General features: G+C 45.2%; 1 protein-coding gene across 2 annotated transcripts in view; it reads left to right on the top strand.

Moving 5' to 3' along the window:
* The window catches only part of NPHP1 (nephrocystin 1), a 60,720-nt gene extending 56,984 nt beyond the window's left edge, over window positions 1–3,736 (top strand). For both annotated transcript variants that reach the window (XM_039231752.1, XM_039231751.1), the window contains exons 19-20: window positions 1,654–1,698; window positions 3,265–3,736. In XM_039231752.1, coding sequence (XP_039087683.1) covers window positions 1,654–1,698; window positions 3,265–3,537 — 318 coding nt within the window. In that variant the 3' untranslated portion in view covers window positions 3,538–3,736. The remainder of the gene's footprint in view (window positions 1–1,653; window positions 1,699–3,264) is intronic.
* Window positions 3,737–16,748: the final 13,012 nt, after the last annotated feature.

The following is a 16,748-nucleotide window of genomic DNA, read 5'->3' as shown; positions in this document are numbered from 1 at the left end:
GTTTATTCCTCAGTCTTGAGCCATGTCTTCACGGCATACCATATGACGTAGGATCAGCCAGGCTGTGCAGCGGGAGCTGACACAGGTTTCTTTCTCCCTCATGGTACCTGTCCAGCATGGAGCAGTGGAAGACCCAAGGTAGTCATCCAAGGGTGCAGGCTGTTGGAGGCTCGTTTCTTATAGCATCATCTGGAACAAGCGGCTTCCTCTGTTGCCAGTTGCACCTGCAGGAAAAGAGAGAATAGAGGATTGCCCCTGGCCTTTCCACCACCTGTCCCTGAAGTGGCACAGGCCATTCCTGCTCGTGTTTCGTTGGCTGGAACCAATCACATGGCCCCAGTTAACTTCAAGGGAGCTGGGAGATGGAGTCTTCTCCTTGCTCCAGAAGGAAGAAGTGGGCCTCGGTATATAGTACTGGCCCTCCACACACACACGTTTGCTGTTTGCCACTGACTTAGCGTAAATGATACACCCTACTGCTTGCTGGTAGCTCAGTGAAAAATGAGATGGGACCTTGATACAACTAACTAACAAACAACAGGCAAGCTTTTCCAGACAGTATGTCTGAAGTTGCTAAGTGATAGTCATGTGAAGTCAGATACCTTTTAAGGTTCACATTATGAAGGGTGTGAGCCTCCTAGTGTCAACTTAGCCAAGTTTAGTTTGTTGTTGGTATTTTAATAATGATAATAATAATAATAATAATACCTGGCCTGTTTAGTAAAGCACCCTAGCTCTTGAAGGGGCCTCTTGAAACTCCCCAAGGCCTGCAGGTGCAGCAGTCAATGAGGGTGGTAGACCCCAGTCTCATAAGGTAGTTCTTTCATGGTAATAACTGGCCATTCGTGGTAACAGGTCAGGGTAAATACAACCATTCCAAGATCTGGCTCATCAGGGGCACAGCCTGTGGTCTCTTGGTAGGAAACTTCTCTTTCATTTCATGGAGAATCTCATTCTTGGTGCCATCTGTCATATCCACCCCAGGGCCTCCTTACTGAAATAAGGGCTGGTGCTTTCAAGGAATCCATGAAAACAGGCACCAGCAGGAGAATACCTGCAAACAGGCACAAAGCAGAGGCGGGGAATAAGCAGCCGCGGGGATGGGCACATCCCTCTTGCTCACAGTTTGCCCAGAACTAGCACTGAGAAAGGCTTCAATTCATGTGTCTGTGGGATTAGTTGAATTCTGGGTTTTTTACTTCCTTAAAGAAGCTTGTATGAATCTTTGTGAACAGAGTGGAGTATTTACTTGCAAAGCTGTACCTCATTTTATCCCCCTCTGATCCCCATCATCATCATGGCAGACAGGATTGCCAAGAAGTATGGTATTTGGCAGTTTCCTATTTTCGTTTACCATCTGAACTTAAAACCTGCATAGTATGTTATTGCTCAGGTGCTATGTTTATGCACTTTGCAAGGATCTGTTAGTGTTTCACTGATTCCGTTCTTAAATTAGTTTTGACTTGTAAGAATCATGGTGCATCCAAGGCGTCTTTCACCTCCTGGTCAGTCTGGCTCCAGCTCGTTAGCAGTAGGCGCCTACATATCCACTTCTCACCCATGTAGGGTCCGTACAGCGTTTTTAACCCTGTTCATCTGTGGCAAAGGCTTGTGAATACTCAGATTAATATGATACTTTGATTTACTTTTTAGAGTTCGTGGGCTGAGAAAGAGAGCACATTAAAAAGATCAGAGAAGGTAATGTGATTTTCCACGCTGAACTGAACATTTGCGGCGCTCACTGCTTGCTTACACTTGCTAATAATGCCCGTCTTAGCCAGAGTAGCCGTAGTCATAATCCCTCCCAACCAGTTAAACTGTGTCATCGTGGTTGCAAAGACATGTTCCAAGCAGGGTATGGGGGAGCAGTCCTCATGTGAAAAGAAACACTTGATCAAAACAATCATTTCAGATCAGTGAGTGTTATTTGAGAAGTTTCTAAACAAAGTCTCCCAATTGGCTATCAGGTTTCTCTTATTTAGAAAAAAATTCCTCTAGCTCTCAAAGTTCATATCACGTAAGGAGAAGGGAAAAGAAAATTGGCCTAAGCTGTATAATACATTTAAAACTGCATGGCTCATGCTTACATTACCATAGAAGATCGGTGATTATCAAACAGAACTCGTATTCCTCAGTGAGTAACGGCTCCACTGCTCTAATCCAGGACTGACAAACTTTTTCTGTAAAGAGCCACATGGTAAATACATTTGGCTTTGCAGGCTGTAAGGTCCTGTTACAGTACTCTACTCTACCACTGTAGCACAAAGGCAGCTACAGACTACATGTAAACATGTGAGTGGGGCTGGGTTTCTATAAAACTTTATTTACAAACAGAGGCAGTGGGCTGCATTTGGCTTATGGTACATGGTTTCTGTACTTCAAGTCTAACATGTTAACTATCTGCAAGGAACATGGGAGAACAAAGAAAAATCCTAAAAACTTTTAAAAACATACACTGTGTATTTTACATAATATATACTATATGTATAATATATATAATATGTATGCTGTGTATATGATATATACATATACACACACTATATGTATTGTAAAGTGCATTGTGTTTGTAGTTGAACTTCCATTTGACCAGTGCCATCTACACTTGACCTTTGCTAAAATTGGCAGATTTAATGCTTTCTAGGACATCAGTGGACAAGGTGCTGGGCCTCAGGCCTGTAGAAATTGCCGCACACATGGTTGCTTGGAGGAACCCTATTTATGTGCAGATCTGATGTGTATAGTATCTCCCCCGCCCGACTGCCATGCTCCCTGAGAGTCCCACCCTGGCCTGTCACTGTCAGGGTTGACTGGTTATGACTGCAGTACTCTTGTTATTTGGGGAGGGTCTGCACATTCTTAGTCCTTGGGTCTCCTTTCTCTGGATTTCATGCTGCCCTTCTTTTGTAACAACTTAACATTGTCTCTGATGTGCTATAACCTAATTAAGAGGACACGGCTACCTTCACATTGTGTTCTAGTCATGTTGCCCTGGAACCACACCTTTATCACCAGAATTAGATTTCAGCACCCCAGTGTCCTTGATGGCACGTGTGGAACCCCTCAGCGGAGCTTAGGAGACACCCTGGTCTCAGAGAGTACTGTTTCCCCACTGAGTAGCTGATTCAGAGCCAGTTACTTGCCAGGCACTAATGGCACCCTCCATCTCACCCCTTAGGTGGATTTTAGTTTACGGAGTTCATAGAATTTAACACTTAAAAAGGAATGATGTAGGTCCACTCACAGTTGTTTCTGCTGTTTTCCCAGAGAGACCAAGAGTCCCTGAAGGCCATGTTCCTCCTGGTGTACCACGGCTGTGTGGCGCCTCTTCTGCACTCCACACTCCTGCCCCCGTACAGGTGGGCAGAAGAGGAGACAGAGGCTGCCCGGTGGAAGGTTATCGCGGACTTCCTTAAGCAAAACCAAGGCGGCGAGGGTGGTCTGCAAGCTCTGCTTTCGCCACATGGAGTCCACAAACCTTTTGACATTTCAGAACAGACCTATGACTTCTTGGGTGAAATAAGAAAGAACGCAGCCTGACAATGGTGGCCGTTGATCCACAGCTTCCCACTGAATCGATGGACCCTCCTCGATACCTGAATAAAATGACAGAACCAAAAGTAACCATTCCATTGTAACTTAGGCTCTATTCTTTTTTATACAGACCACATTCTATAAAAAGTCCTTACCTGAGAATTTGAATATATGTTAATACAATAAAATACATTTCATAAGGAAATAGTGTTATCAAAATTTAGAGAATTTTTTTCAAGAACCAACTAACAAATTTAAGTTGACTGTATTGGTATAAAAGCAAGATTTTTATCAAAAGCTAAATTTGTGATCATTCAAGAAAGTGAAAATACAAATAAACTATTGGGACTACATCAAAATAGAAAGCTTCTGCACAGTGAAGGAAGCAAAAAACCTAAAAGACAGCCTACTGAATGAGAGGAGATATTTGCAAATGACATGTCCGATAAAGGGTTAGTATCCAAAACATATAAAGGACTGATGCAACTCAATACCCCCAAAATAAATAATCCAATTCAAAAATGGGCAGGAGACATGAACATACGTTTCTCCAAAGAACACATACAGATGGCCAACAGACACTTGAAAAGATGCTCAACATCACTGATCATCAGGGAAATGCAAATCAAAACTGATGAAATATCATGTCACATCTGTCAGAATGGCTAAAATCAAAAACACAAGAAACAAGTGTGGGTGAGGATGTGGAGAAAAGGAAGCCTCATGCACTGTTGGTGGGAATGCAATCTAGTGCAGCCACTGTGAAAACAGTATGCAGATTCCTCAAAAAAATTAGAAACATAAATACCCTATGATCTAGTAATTCTACTACTGTGGATTTCCCTAAGAATACAAAAACACTAATTTGAAGGGATACATGCACCCCATGTTTATTACAGCATTATTCACAATAGCCAAATTGTGTAAGCGCCCAAGTGTCCATTGATGGATAAATGGATAAAGAAGATTGGGGGGGGGGGGGCGGCGCCTGGGTGGCTCAGTCAGTTAAGGGTCTGACTTCAGCTCAGGTCATGTTCTCACAGTTCATGAGTTCAAGCCCTACATCAGGGTTTGTGCAGACAGCTCAGAGCCTGGAGCCTGCCTTGGATTCTGTGTCTCCCTCTCTCTGCCCCTTCTCTGCTTGTGCTTGGGCTCTGTCTCTCTCAAAAATAAATAAACATTTAGAAAAGACGTATATATATATCAAAGATATATATAAGATATATAAAAGATATATATGTAGTGGAATATTATTCACCCATAAAAAACAAAATCTTGACATTTGCAACAACATGGATGGATCTAGAGAGTATAATGCTGAGGGAAATAGAGGAAAACAAATACCATATGATTTCACTCATAGATGGAATTTAAGAAAACAAATGAACAAAAGGAAAAGAAGACAAGCCAAGAAACAGACTTAACTATAGGAAACAAAATGATGGTTACCATAGTGGAGAGATGGGGGAAATAGGAGATGGAGATTAAAGAGGATGCTTATCATGATGAAAAAAATAAAATTATTTTAAAAAAGAAATTGAAAATACAGTCTGCAGAATGAGAAAAGATCATTGTAAATCATATGCTTAATAATAGTCTATATAAAAATATATTATTGTTGCTAATAAAAGCTATGTTGTGAAATGAAGGAGGAATCGGAAAAAAAATATGCTAAGAATCATTCAATTCAGTCTACTATTTGAATGTGATTTATCCTAATTAGAAGTAAAAGCAGGATCTAGTTTTGCCTTTTCAAGTCCATATTAGTGCTCTTTCAAAAACAAAAAACAAAAACCTTTCAGGCTTCGAGGAATGAGTCAACCTACCCCTCTGTCAGAGAGCAAAGGTTTTGTTGCATTCAAATAAACTTGTGGCTGCTGGTGAATTGTCTCAAGACTTCACTGTTAATAGTAATAATACAGCTGGCATTTATCGAGTGCCTCCTATGCATATCTTCAGTTAACTAGGTTAGTCCCCACAGCCACTATGGGAATTAGGTACTGATTTGTTCCTGTATTATTGCTGAAGAAACAGGCCAGGCAGGTGAAGCACTTGGTCCAAAGACAGCTAGTAAGTAGCATAGACAATATACCAAGTAAAGGTCATGTATAATTTTCCACAATCTCATGTATAATTTTCCACAACCAAAGATATTCCTCTCATCAGAACAAACACTGAGGAATCGCAGGTGCAAATAAAACATGAGAACGCTATTTGAAGAAAAACATGATCAAATTAGAGTTTAACCTGCATGGCCAGAGGACCAACTGAGGTACTTTTTCAGGCCACACGCGGCCTTAAAACAGGCCCTTACTTGCAGAGATCCACCATATTCTGAAACTCCTCGGCTTCAACTTAATTAGCTTGCCCGCAACCATTAATCTAAACTCCACTTGGGCCTTCATCTCAAAAATGAACATGGTATGTAAGGGTTCCCAGCCACAAATCGGACAAGGGAACTTGGCCTTGACAAGGAGATTTCACTGTATCTCCAAGAGCTATATTCTGGAGCCTCTCTCCCTCTGCCCTCTGTGCCATGCGGGCAGCTGAACGTCCAGACACCATTCGTATGGCCATCCTGATGCAGTTGCCCTGACCTCTTCCCCAGCCGCTGTCTCCCTCTCTCAGGGACCAAGGCCCTCTGCAGCTCCTGCTTCAAGGGAAAGGGGTTTCTGCCTTTCTAAATGGAGGTAGTGAACATGTGTGCAGGGACTTTCCCCCATTCTGTCACTGAGTTGCCTCCTCTTAGGCCCTTGCAGTCTCATTTGAAGATACATGAAACCATGTCACTCACCATTGTGAAGTTCATTTTTTTGGTAGAATCCTTAATTCCTTATCCTACTCGGGTTTTTTTTTTTTTTTGATCACTCAGTATTAGGCCAGCAGTTGGGCATTTTCAATGAAAGAAAATATTGCTGGTGAATTCCTTTCAGCAAATGTACCCATGAAGAGCACAAGCTTTCTTTACTAGATGTTTTCAGGCTGTCTTCCGTGTTCATTTGAAATGTGTCATGATTAACAAATGTGGGCAACTTCATAGTTTCTGACACATGAGGAAAATATGGGAACATGAGAGAAAAGAGTTTCAGAAAGGATTAGGCCAAAAAACAAAGCAATAGGCAGTTAGTCTCCGAGGAGAGGACAGTTCCTCAAGCGAGCACATCTCTGCCATTAAGAGCCTCCACTCTTCAGTCATTGGAATCTTTAAAAAAAATACAAAAAAAAAAAAAAAACAATGAAGCCTCCCTGGCTTTTTTAATGTCACTTTCTACTTCCAAAACAGGAAGGGGTTGTCAGGCAGCCAAAAACATCCTGGAAATGAGTCCTGGGGTCTGTTTCAAGAAGCGTGACTTGGCAACGCTGAATTAATTGTGAGTGCCTTAGTGGGGGAGCAGCAACAAGGTGACCAGCAGACCTTTGCCGAGTGACCCTGAATGTGCTGCCTTCCTGTGAGGCCAGGGGGACTCCCCGCAGCAGAACCACTGGTGGCAGGAAGGGGTTGTGAAACTGGAAACTACATGGTCCTCTCCTCCCCAACCTCCCAGCCTCTTGTAATTGATTGAGTGTCATATCCATGAGATCCGCTGGAGGTGAAGAATGTTGCACTCCCCTCATGGACTGGATGGTGCAATCTTAGGCTTGAGTGCTCTTTAGGGTGCCAGGGATGAGGCCTGAACAACTCACAAGGAACCATTTGAAATATATAAAACCACACACAAACAGAGCAGGTTTAACTTGCCAACCTGGTAGCATCTGGGAATCCCATCAGTAGAGGGAGGGAGCTGGAAGTGTCATCGAGCAGCCGAAGGCTTTGTCAATTTGCAGCATTAGAGGATATCCTTTGCCGTGAAATGGCCCTGCTTCCTCTCACTTCCTCTCCTGGGAAGCATTCCAAGTTGGGAAGTTCTCTTGCGGCGTGGAGGCGATCAGAGCGAGCTGTCTACCTAGCTGCTCTGTGTTCTGTTTGCTCAAACCAGAGAATCGGAGACCAAACCCTACCTACTTAAGGCACCGTGCATGAATTTTATCATTGTGCGTTCCTTTATTCATTCAGCGTGTATTCGCTGAGTACCTACTATACTCCAGGCCCAGCATTCGGCTTTGAGGACACAGGGGGAGCAGCCCCCACATGAGCCCTGTCCTAACTTACTATGCACGAGGTGGACAGCAGTAAACACGAGAACTACAAAGGAAGAGCACAGACCTTTGTTGTTGCCATTCTACCTGCGTTCCAACCCTACTGGGGCCTGGAATACTAATAGCACTGCAGCGGGAGCACATAAGCAGTGGGTGTAGTGATTTCTCCTTATCTGCATCCTCTCTCCCTCAACTCCTCTATCAGACCCTCAGGGACCGACTAGCTTCCCACCCATGTTTGGAGGTATGTATGCCTCACTATCTGAACTCCCGCCCTTCACTCTGAAACTCAGGAACACTTGGATCTGACGACCTTGTATCTCTCAGCACCCAGACTCGCCACCGGATCTGGATGGGGAGGGCGGGTGAAGCCATGAGTGAAGACATGAGTCCCACATAGGAAAATGGAGGCCTCGGGCTTTATGACTCCACAATGACACACCAGATGAGAGGGCATGTCCATCTGCAGACAGCAATAGAAGATGAAAATCACGCATGGAATACAGCTCAAATTCAGGACTTTGATAGTGTGTCTATTGCTTAGCCCATTTCTCACACCCTGGAGACAGACTGGACCTTAACCTGCTCTCTTGTGTCAGACTTTGCTGGCAAAGTTTCACTCTGCAGAACTTTGTCCTTTCGGAGAGGCCACTTTAGGGGATAAGAGGAAAAGGCTCCAAGCTTTCTGAGCTCTCCTCCAGATAGCTATCTCTGGACGACCCAAACATTATCTCAGTAAGTCTCTCCTCCTTCCTCGAAGCTACCCTTTGGGGCTGAAATGTTCTGCACCTGCCCAAACACCAGAGACAGACTGCCCAGAGACAGTCTGCACCAGAGACAGTTTGCCCAGGAGCCAGACTCTGTTCTGCCTGACGGCCTCAAAAACAGCATGAACCACGACCTCCTCCCGAGCCCGTGCCTATCCATGTGTGCATTTTATCTCCCTGGTTTGAGAGTCGAGGTGACCTTGACTTGTAGAGGCAGTAGCTGCAGTCAAGCTGTGCCTGAATCGAGAGGCTGGGGCCATTGGGACACGTGTGTCCCTGCAGCATAAAGGGGGAGAGTTGTCTGTGCCCCTTTTTCTGCAGTAGAAAGTTGTTTCAGTGGCCGCTGGCATTTTTGATGCCCAGCATCCATCTACTTCTTTCCTGGTAGCTTTATTCCTATTCCTCTTACACACACGCGCGCGCGCGCACACACACACACACACACACACACACACACACTTTTATCCCAGCTCCAGGGGTAGGCCCTGATTGGCCCCGGTACATCAGCATGCCCCATTGCCCTGTCTCAGTGAGGGGCCCCTGGGAATGGACCAACAGAGAGGAAATCCCAGGAGGTTTACTCCTACCAGAGCACTTTTCATTCCCTGCCAAGTGTAGTGGGAGACGTGAAATCACTGACAATGTCAGGGACATTGTCACCAGGAAGAGAGAGCCTAGAGTGTGTGTCTATGGGGGAGATTGGGGGCTTGCCCTGACTGAGGTCAAGGATGAAGCCAACTGTTGGGGCGCCTGGGTGGCTTAGTCGGTTAGGCGTCCGACTTTCGCTTAGGTCATGATCTTGCGGTTCATGGGTTCGAGCCCCACGTCGGGCTCTGTGCTGACTGCCAGCTCAGAGCCTGGAGCCTTTTTCTGTTTTTGTTTCTCTCTCTCTCTCTGACCCTCCCCTGCTCATGCTGTCTCTCTCTCTCTCTCTCTCTCTCTCTCTCTCTCTCCTAGAAATAAAAAAAAAAAAAAAAAGGATGAAGCCAACTGCAGTGACAGTGACAGGTGGGGCTCACAGGCAGAGGGGATCTAGACCCCCAGTAGCATTGCTTGAGCCTCTGGATCCAGCCTCACCTGAAGGCAGAATTCCCTCTGAACTTCTCACTTTCCCTAGGCAATCTATTCCCTCCATTGGTTTTTTTTTTTATTAAAAAAAGTTTTTTTACGTTTATTTATTATTAAGAGACAGACAGAGCATGGCAAGGGAGGGACAGAGAGAGGGAGAGACACAGAATCTGAAGCAGGCTCCAGGCTCTGAGCTCTCAGCACAGAGCCCAAAGTGGGGCTCGAACTCACAAGCTGCCAGATCATGACCTGAGCCGAAGTCAGACATGTAACCGACTTGAGCCCCCCAGTCTTCCCTCCACTGTTAACATTGGAATGGGTTCTCCCAACCCCTGCAATGTGGAGAGCCCTAAGGGATACCACCGGCTATTCTTTCCCCAGGCATCTGTGGCGTTCTCCTGGCCTGCACCTTATTTGTCAGGCAACCAGTAAATCTTTTCTGAAAAACATATGAGGCAGTTTATTGGTGGGGAGAGAGGTTGAGGAAGAGGAGTCAAAAAAAAGATGGGCAGTTGTCTCCAAAGTCGTTATGACTGAAAGCATAGATTCAGTCATTTGAAAACATTTATTGAGTGCTTACTGTGTTCCAGGCAGTATTCAAAATGAGCAAAATTACTGCTGTCCTGAAGTCAACATCCTGGCGGGGGGTTGGGGGGGGGATGTCAGGGCAGGTAAGGAGACCAACAATATGCAAATGAATCAATAAACAAGAAAAATAGGTGTGGATAAGGGCTATTCAGAGACTCAAACCAGGCTGGTGTAGTTTTGGTTCTAGTCAAATAGAGATTAGTGGTGAGTTTCCCATTTTCTGTCCTCTGATATCACCAGGCCTGGGTCAGACACAACGTGAAACCCAGCACTGTGCGCAGGATACAGACCAAAAATCCTCTCCAAAAGGAGCCCTCTATTTCTGGTCTGAGGAAGGGGTAAGAGAGCCCCTACAGGTCCAAGAGAGAGTAGAACACCCCTGTTTCTATTTGTCTTTCACATTCTTTCCTGCCCCAGCCCCCAGCTGTGACAGTAGTGGTGAAAGCAAGTGGCAGCCAGGCAGGTAACGAGAGGGAAACTCTTCTCTCTGACCACAGGAATCCTAAGAGCATGGGGGATATCCCTGATGCTTTTTCTCCCTTTCTCTCTGTCTCTGTCCCTGTAACTCTTGGGGGGTGTGTGTGTGTGTGTGTGTGTGTGTGTGTGTGTGTGTGTTGGTACAGCAGAGTGGAGAAACGAAATTCCTGGCTTTTCAGCCAGAGCACCAAGGTGAGAGGGGAAGGGGGCAGGATGTCCTGGAAAGTAGAGAGTGGTGGGGAGTTCACAGAGAGGGGAGAGCTCAAGAAAGTGATTCCCTAAAATGGCATATGAATGCCTGAGCTCACCCGAAGATGGACCTTACACAGCATCCCAAAGGGTTTAGCACTGAGCTCCAGGGTCCCAGACTTGTCCCAAGTCCCAGACTGGCACACACACACCGAGCAGATTGGAATAGCACTGCAAAACCTTTAAGAATGTAACCGATGATGATGGTGTTCAGTGCTTACAGCCCAGAGATGCTAGGGAGCAGCTCGCAGCCTGAACCTAACCAGGCATTTGCCCGATATCAAAGAAATCACCATTCTTACAGGATTTAAACAAGACCGCAATTGCATCACAATATTAACATTGTCCAGATAATCCAAAATTACAGGATATTTGGAGCCCCAGGAAAATCTCCACATCTCTCAAGGAAAAGGACAAAGGGACCATCAAGAGGCAACTCTGAGGTGGCCCAAGAGCTAAGAGACCTTAAAGCAGCTATTCTAGTCATGCTGCAAGAAATAGGGGCAAATCTTGAAACAAATAGAAAGATCGTCTCAATGGAGAAATAGGCAATACAAGAAGAATGGAATTGAAGTTTGGGGAATTAAAACTCCAGTAACCAAAATGAAACCATTCATGGAATGGACTCCGTTTCTTTTTCTCTTAAGTTCTTTAAAATATGTGCGAAAGTTGAAAGCAAAAGTCATAGTATTGTCTGGTGAGCTTTGAATTTACGTGTATACAATACACATGACAATGTGATGGGAAAACAAGAGGGTAAAGGTACCTACATGGTCTTAAGGTTTCTGCATTCCACTGCAAGTGGCAAGATATTAATTCTGAGGAGACCGGAAAGTTAATTGTGAATGTTGTAATTCCGAGAGCAGACTTCTAAACAAACAGTAAAGGGGCATAGTCAAAACTCAATACGTGAGCCAAAGTGGCCAATAAAAATATTCCAAAAATCCAAAAGAATGCAGGACAGAGGAAACAAAGAAATGAAACACAAAGCAAACAGATAAAAAACAAAAATAAAACGGTAGACCTAAATCCAAACTTATCAATAATTACATTCGGTCTAAATATTCTAAACACGCCAAAGGCAGCAAACTCCAGCATGAATTTTAAAAGAAAAAAGACCCAACTAAAGCCTAATCACAGAAAAAGAAACCATGTAAACATAGTTATAAAAGTAAGTTGAAAGTAAAGGCATGGAAGGGTGGGTGCCTGGGTGGCTCAGTCAATTAACCGTCCGACTTCAGCTCAGGTCATGACCTCACAGTTCATGGGTATGAGCCCTGTGTCAGGCTCTGTGCTGACAGCTCAATGCCTGGAGCCTGCTTCAGATTCTGTGTCTCCCTCTCTTTCTGCCCCTCCTCCCCCCTAAAAAAATAAATAAACCAAAAAAATTTTTTAAAAGAAATTAAGGGGTAGAAAAATCCAACCCCAAATGTGATATAATATACATGCAAACATCAATCACAAGCAACAGTACTTGCACATATTGTTAGTGGGAACATAAATAGAGTGAAACTTTGGTTTGCAAGTATTATTTGTTCCGGAAACACGCTTGTAATCCAAGGCATTTGTATATCAAAGTGAATTTCTCCATAAGAAATAATGGAAACTCAGATGATGCATTCCACAACCCAAAAAAATATTCATGTAAAAATGATTAGAATACTGTAATATAATACAAAATAATAAAGAAAATACAAAATATAAAGAAAAATAAACAAATTCACCTGCACTTACCTTTGAAAACCTTCGTGGCTGGTGTGAGGGAGATGAGAGAAGGGTTATTGTGTAGGATGACTCTCACTGTCACTAACAGAATCACTGCTCTCTATTGGCTCAATGGAATCTTTTTCTTTTCGTGCACCTTTAATGAGGAGCCTATCCAATGACGCTTGCTTTTGCTCCTTCTGAGGATTTCACAGAAATGTAATTTGCATCATCGTTAAACAGATTCACTGCTCCCACTGCTACAGCCTTATTTGGGTGGTGCCTTTCTACCACATTTTGCACTGTTTCCCACATTTTACACATCTCCCTAATCTCATTTGAAGTGAGGGATTCCTCCACATTTTTCTCTTCCTCCTCTGCAGATAAGAAACAGACATAGACTCCCTATACAGTCTTGCAATTTCAGCCGCTCACATACCTTGTTCATACTTCTTGATGATTTCCTTCTTAACTTCCACCATAATCACCTCCTTCTTCTTCCCACCTTTCTTTTCAACCTTTTTCTGCATGGAGGCCATTGTATATGCTCGCACGGATGTGACTACAGTACGGTATTAATAATACTCTTGTCATGTATTATATTTAATGTAACTGGCAATAAGGCAGCAGAGGAAAGGTCTAGATCTGCAGGCAGCCTGACCCAGAATGAAGCAAAGCATTCCTGAGCTTACTCTTTATGGAAATACAAAGGACAGTCCATGGGTGCTTTCAAGTGACAAAAACACACTAGTGCCAGTTGTTTCCAGTGTTCTGAAAAATCACTGATTCCTGCCAAACACCCGTGGCCTGAGACAGAGCATCTGAGCATGGGAGACAGTCATCCACAATTCCACAGCGAGAGAAAGAGAGAGAGAGAGAAACATTGGCTCAGTTGTGGTCATGTAATATTCTGCATCACGTACTACTCAAATTACAAAACATTGCTCGTGTATCAAGTTAAAATTTATTAGAAATGTTTGCTCGTCTTACGGAACACTCGCAGAACAAGTTACTTGCAATTCCAGGCTGTACTGAAGTTTAAACCACTTAGTAAAATAGCTTGACGTCATCTGCTAAAAACACATACCACGTGACCCACCATTCTACTCCTAAGACATTCCCAATAGAAGTGCATACATAGATGCACCTGTTCTAGAAGTTCATAGTAGTGTTCTTTATCATAATCCCCACTGAAAGGACTCCAATGTGCAGAAACAACAGATTGACAAAGTGGCTCACACTCCTAAGGTGGAACACTGAGGCAGTGAGTGAGCTACAAGCCACAGTGACATGGACAAGTTTCACAGACGCCGTCACGTTGAGTGAAAGAAGCCAGACAGAAAGGAATCCATCCAGAAGCAGGCAAAACCAGCCTACAGGGTTAGGACATCATGAGAACAAGTATCAGGGAGGAGGGAGGGCAAAATGCCTGGGAGCTTGGCAACACTCCGTGCTCTGAGTCGCAGTTTCATGGTCTGGATGTTTTGTGTGCTCTTTCTGTAAGTGTACTATGCATTAATGAAAACAATTTTGAAACTAGTTTTTTTTTTTTTAATTTTTTTTTAATGTTTTACTTATTTCTAGGAGAGAGAGAGAGACAGCGTGAGCAGGGGAGGGTCAGAGAGAGAGGGAGTCACAGACTGAAACAGGCTCCAGGCTCTGAGCTGGCAGTCAGCACAGAGCCCGACGCGGGGCTCGAACCCACGAACCGCGAGACCATGACCCAAGCGAAAGTCGGACGCTTAACCGACTAAGCCACCCAGGCGCCCCTGAAACTAGTTTTTTAAATTAGGGTGGAAATACTAACAGAGGAGGTTCTGTTGTTATAGAAAGGAAAGAGGGCCAGAAGAGATTTCAGGGTTAGAATTAGATAAACAGGCAAGTACTCATGAAGCATCTGCGGAACCATCCTAAATAGTTTCATGTGGATTATCCCACTGAACCCACTCCAGCGAACGCAACGATTGTAATCAGCAGCTTCAGATACTATTGCATGATTTTCAGGATTAACTCTCATTCTCAGCCCATGAGGTGGAAACCAGCAGGCCCTTCACAGAAGAATCTGGAAGGCCCCTCTTCTGGGCCTGGCATTCCCCACAGCCTCACAGCAGATTTCTGACCTTGTTTCCAAGTGCATTCATACCCATGGCCCCAGAGGAGCGTGGACTAGGCTTTCAAATTTTATTTTACTTTTTACTTAAAAAAATTTCCTTGTGCGAAACCTAAGTTTGTTGTGTGGGATGGAAAGCATGGCAGAGGCATCCTTTTGCTCGTTCATTTTTCTTTGAGAGTTTCTGTGAAAAGTAAAAACTCGTCTCCTAATATGTTTTCAGATAATATAACTTTTTATACAGAATGTTTAACAGTTGTGTTGGAGTAAGTTTCTTGAGACATAGAGTAAAAAAAAATGAAACTGTATCCAAAAAGAAAAAAGGGGGGAAAGACCCAGCAGGAGGAAGATGCCACCAAAACGCAGCTTGGCAGATGCTGTGGGGGCATCACACTGCAAATGCGGTTTGTTTATCTGAGGCCGTCCATTAAGATACCCGACAGGACCCGATGCAGCTGGGAAAGCATCTCCTTCTGCAGGAGCCAGGGTGCATGAGAACAGCTATCGCCGTAGAGGGTCTGCTGACACCTCCTCCAGGAATACGGATACGAAACTCCGAATCCTTTCAGGAACGCGTGAGCTGTTCTCCATCGCTTCCCAGTTGAAGCTGTTCTTTTTTTTTTTTTTTTAATATGTTATTTACTTTTGAGAGAGAGATAGAGACAGCATGAGCAGGGGAGGGTCAGAGAGGGAGGGAGACACAGAATCTGAAGCAGGCTCCAGGCTCTGAGCTAGCTGTCAGCACAGAGCCTGATGTGGGGCTCGAACCCATGAACCGTGAGATCATGACCTGAGCTGAAGTCTGACGCTTAACCGACTGAGCCACCCAGGCGCCCCCGGTTGAAGCTGTTCTTAACAGCTCTGAGCTTCTGCCCTTTCTGGGATCTCACTACCTGTGATGCATTATGAATCCTTGCAGCTTCCTTACAAATAGCTTAAGTAGAGTGTCCTATGCTTTGGCACATATAACACGACATCACTTCGTTACACGTAAACTCTTTAAAATTTGCCAAAGTGTTTATGAACTTGTTTTGTCACTTCTTCGGTTCTTAATGGGCTAATTGCCTCAGAAGGTGTAAGTGGCTCAGGACCTGTCAGCCTCTAAGGGGCCCCAGGTTCTATTATTACTTCTGCTTTATAGATGACAAATGAGGGCCATGTTTTCCTTCTTGCTTTCCCTAAACTGCTCCCATGATGCCCTGCTGTCAGTGGTCAAGTCAAAGCATCCTACAGGCCATAAGAGTGGCTCAGGGCTTACTTATGACCTTCAGGAGAGGTGGCAAGAGGTGGGATTCCTGAGGCGATGCCTGCTTAGCTTGAGTTCACCCTGCAAACAAGGCGGGGGCCAGATGGCAGGTGGGATTAGGGCCTCACTTTCTTCCTGGGTCTCCATGGGCCTGAGGAGGCTGGCTTAAGGTTTACTTGGCTTGTTCTTTGCCTCTCCTTGCAATGCCTTGCTTTGGGCTTCGTTTATCCAAAGCCGCCCTCTCTGCTGGCTGTCCCCCAACCAGGCAAAGGCCCAGCTGGCTGTCCCACTGACCCAGGAGGGCAGGCCCTGGAACTCACCACTCTTGCTCATGAATAGGCACTGGCCTCTTGCGGGGGGCTGCTAGTTACCCCAGCACACAAGGCTGTCCTTCCCACATCCCTTCCTCCCCAGGGAGCAGCTCCCAGATTGGCCTCCCAGGGCTGAGGTTGAGGCCACGGAGGGCAGGGAGAAGGGACCCCAACCCCAAGCACCCCCAGCAGACTCTGGGTTTCCAAGCCTTTCTGCAAGTACTCAACTCTAAGGTGGAGAAGCAAAGGACTCAAGCCTCCAGGATCTATCTTTAAAGTGCAAGGAGCTGCTTGGCCACTGGGTCACAGCCCCCCTGATGGGCCAGTGGGTGGGCGGGAGGCAGGAAGGAACTGCCTGGCCCCAAGCCCGGCTCCTGGCGACACTGGCGGGGGGCCACTGCAGGGAAGGAGGAAGGCAGCACCCAGCCAACTGAGCCCTTCTCCGGTGCCTGCCGAGGGACGCCTGCCGGGGTGGACTTCTCCCTGCTCGGTAAAGTCCTCCCTCTGCTCTGTCAGCAGAGAGAACCGGAGGGGAGGGCAGTGAAGGGGGTGCAGAGGGA

The sequence above is a fragment of the Hyaena hyaena genome, unplaced genomic scaffold, assembly GCF_003009895.1.
Source record: "Hyaena hyaena isolate Hyena2069 unplaced genomic scaffold, ASM300989v1 scaffold_57, whole genome shotgun sequence".
Classification (NCBI taxonomy): Eukaryota; Metazoa; Chordata; class Mammalia; order Carnivora; family Hyaenidae; genus Hyaena; species Hyaena hyaena.
Note: the sequence above shows the minus strand (reverse complement) of the source record. Positions and strands in the feature narration are given on the sequence as shown.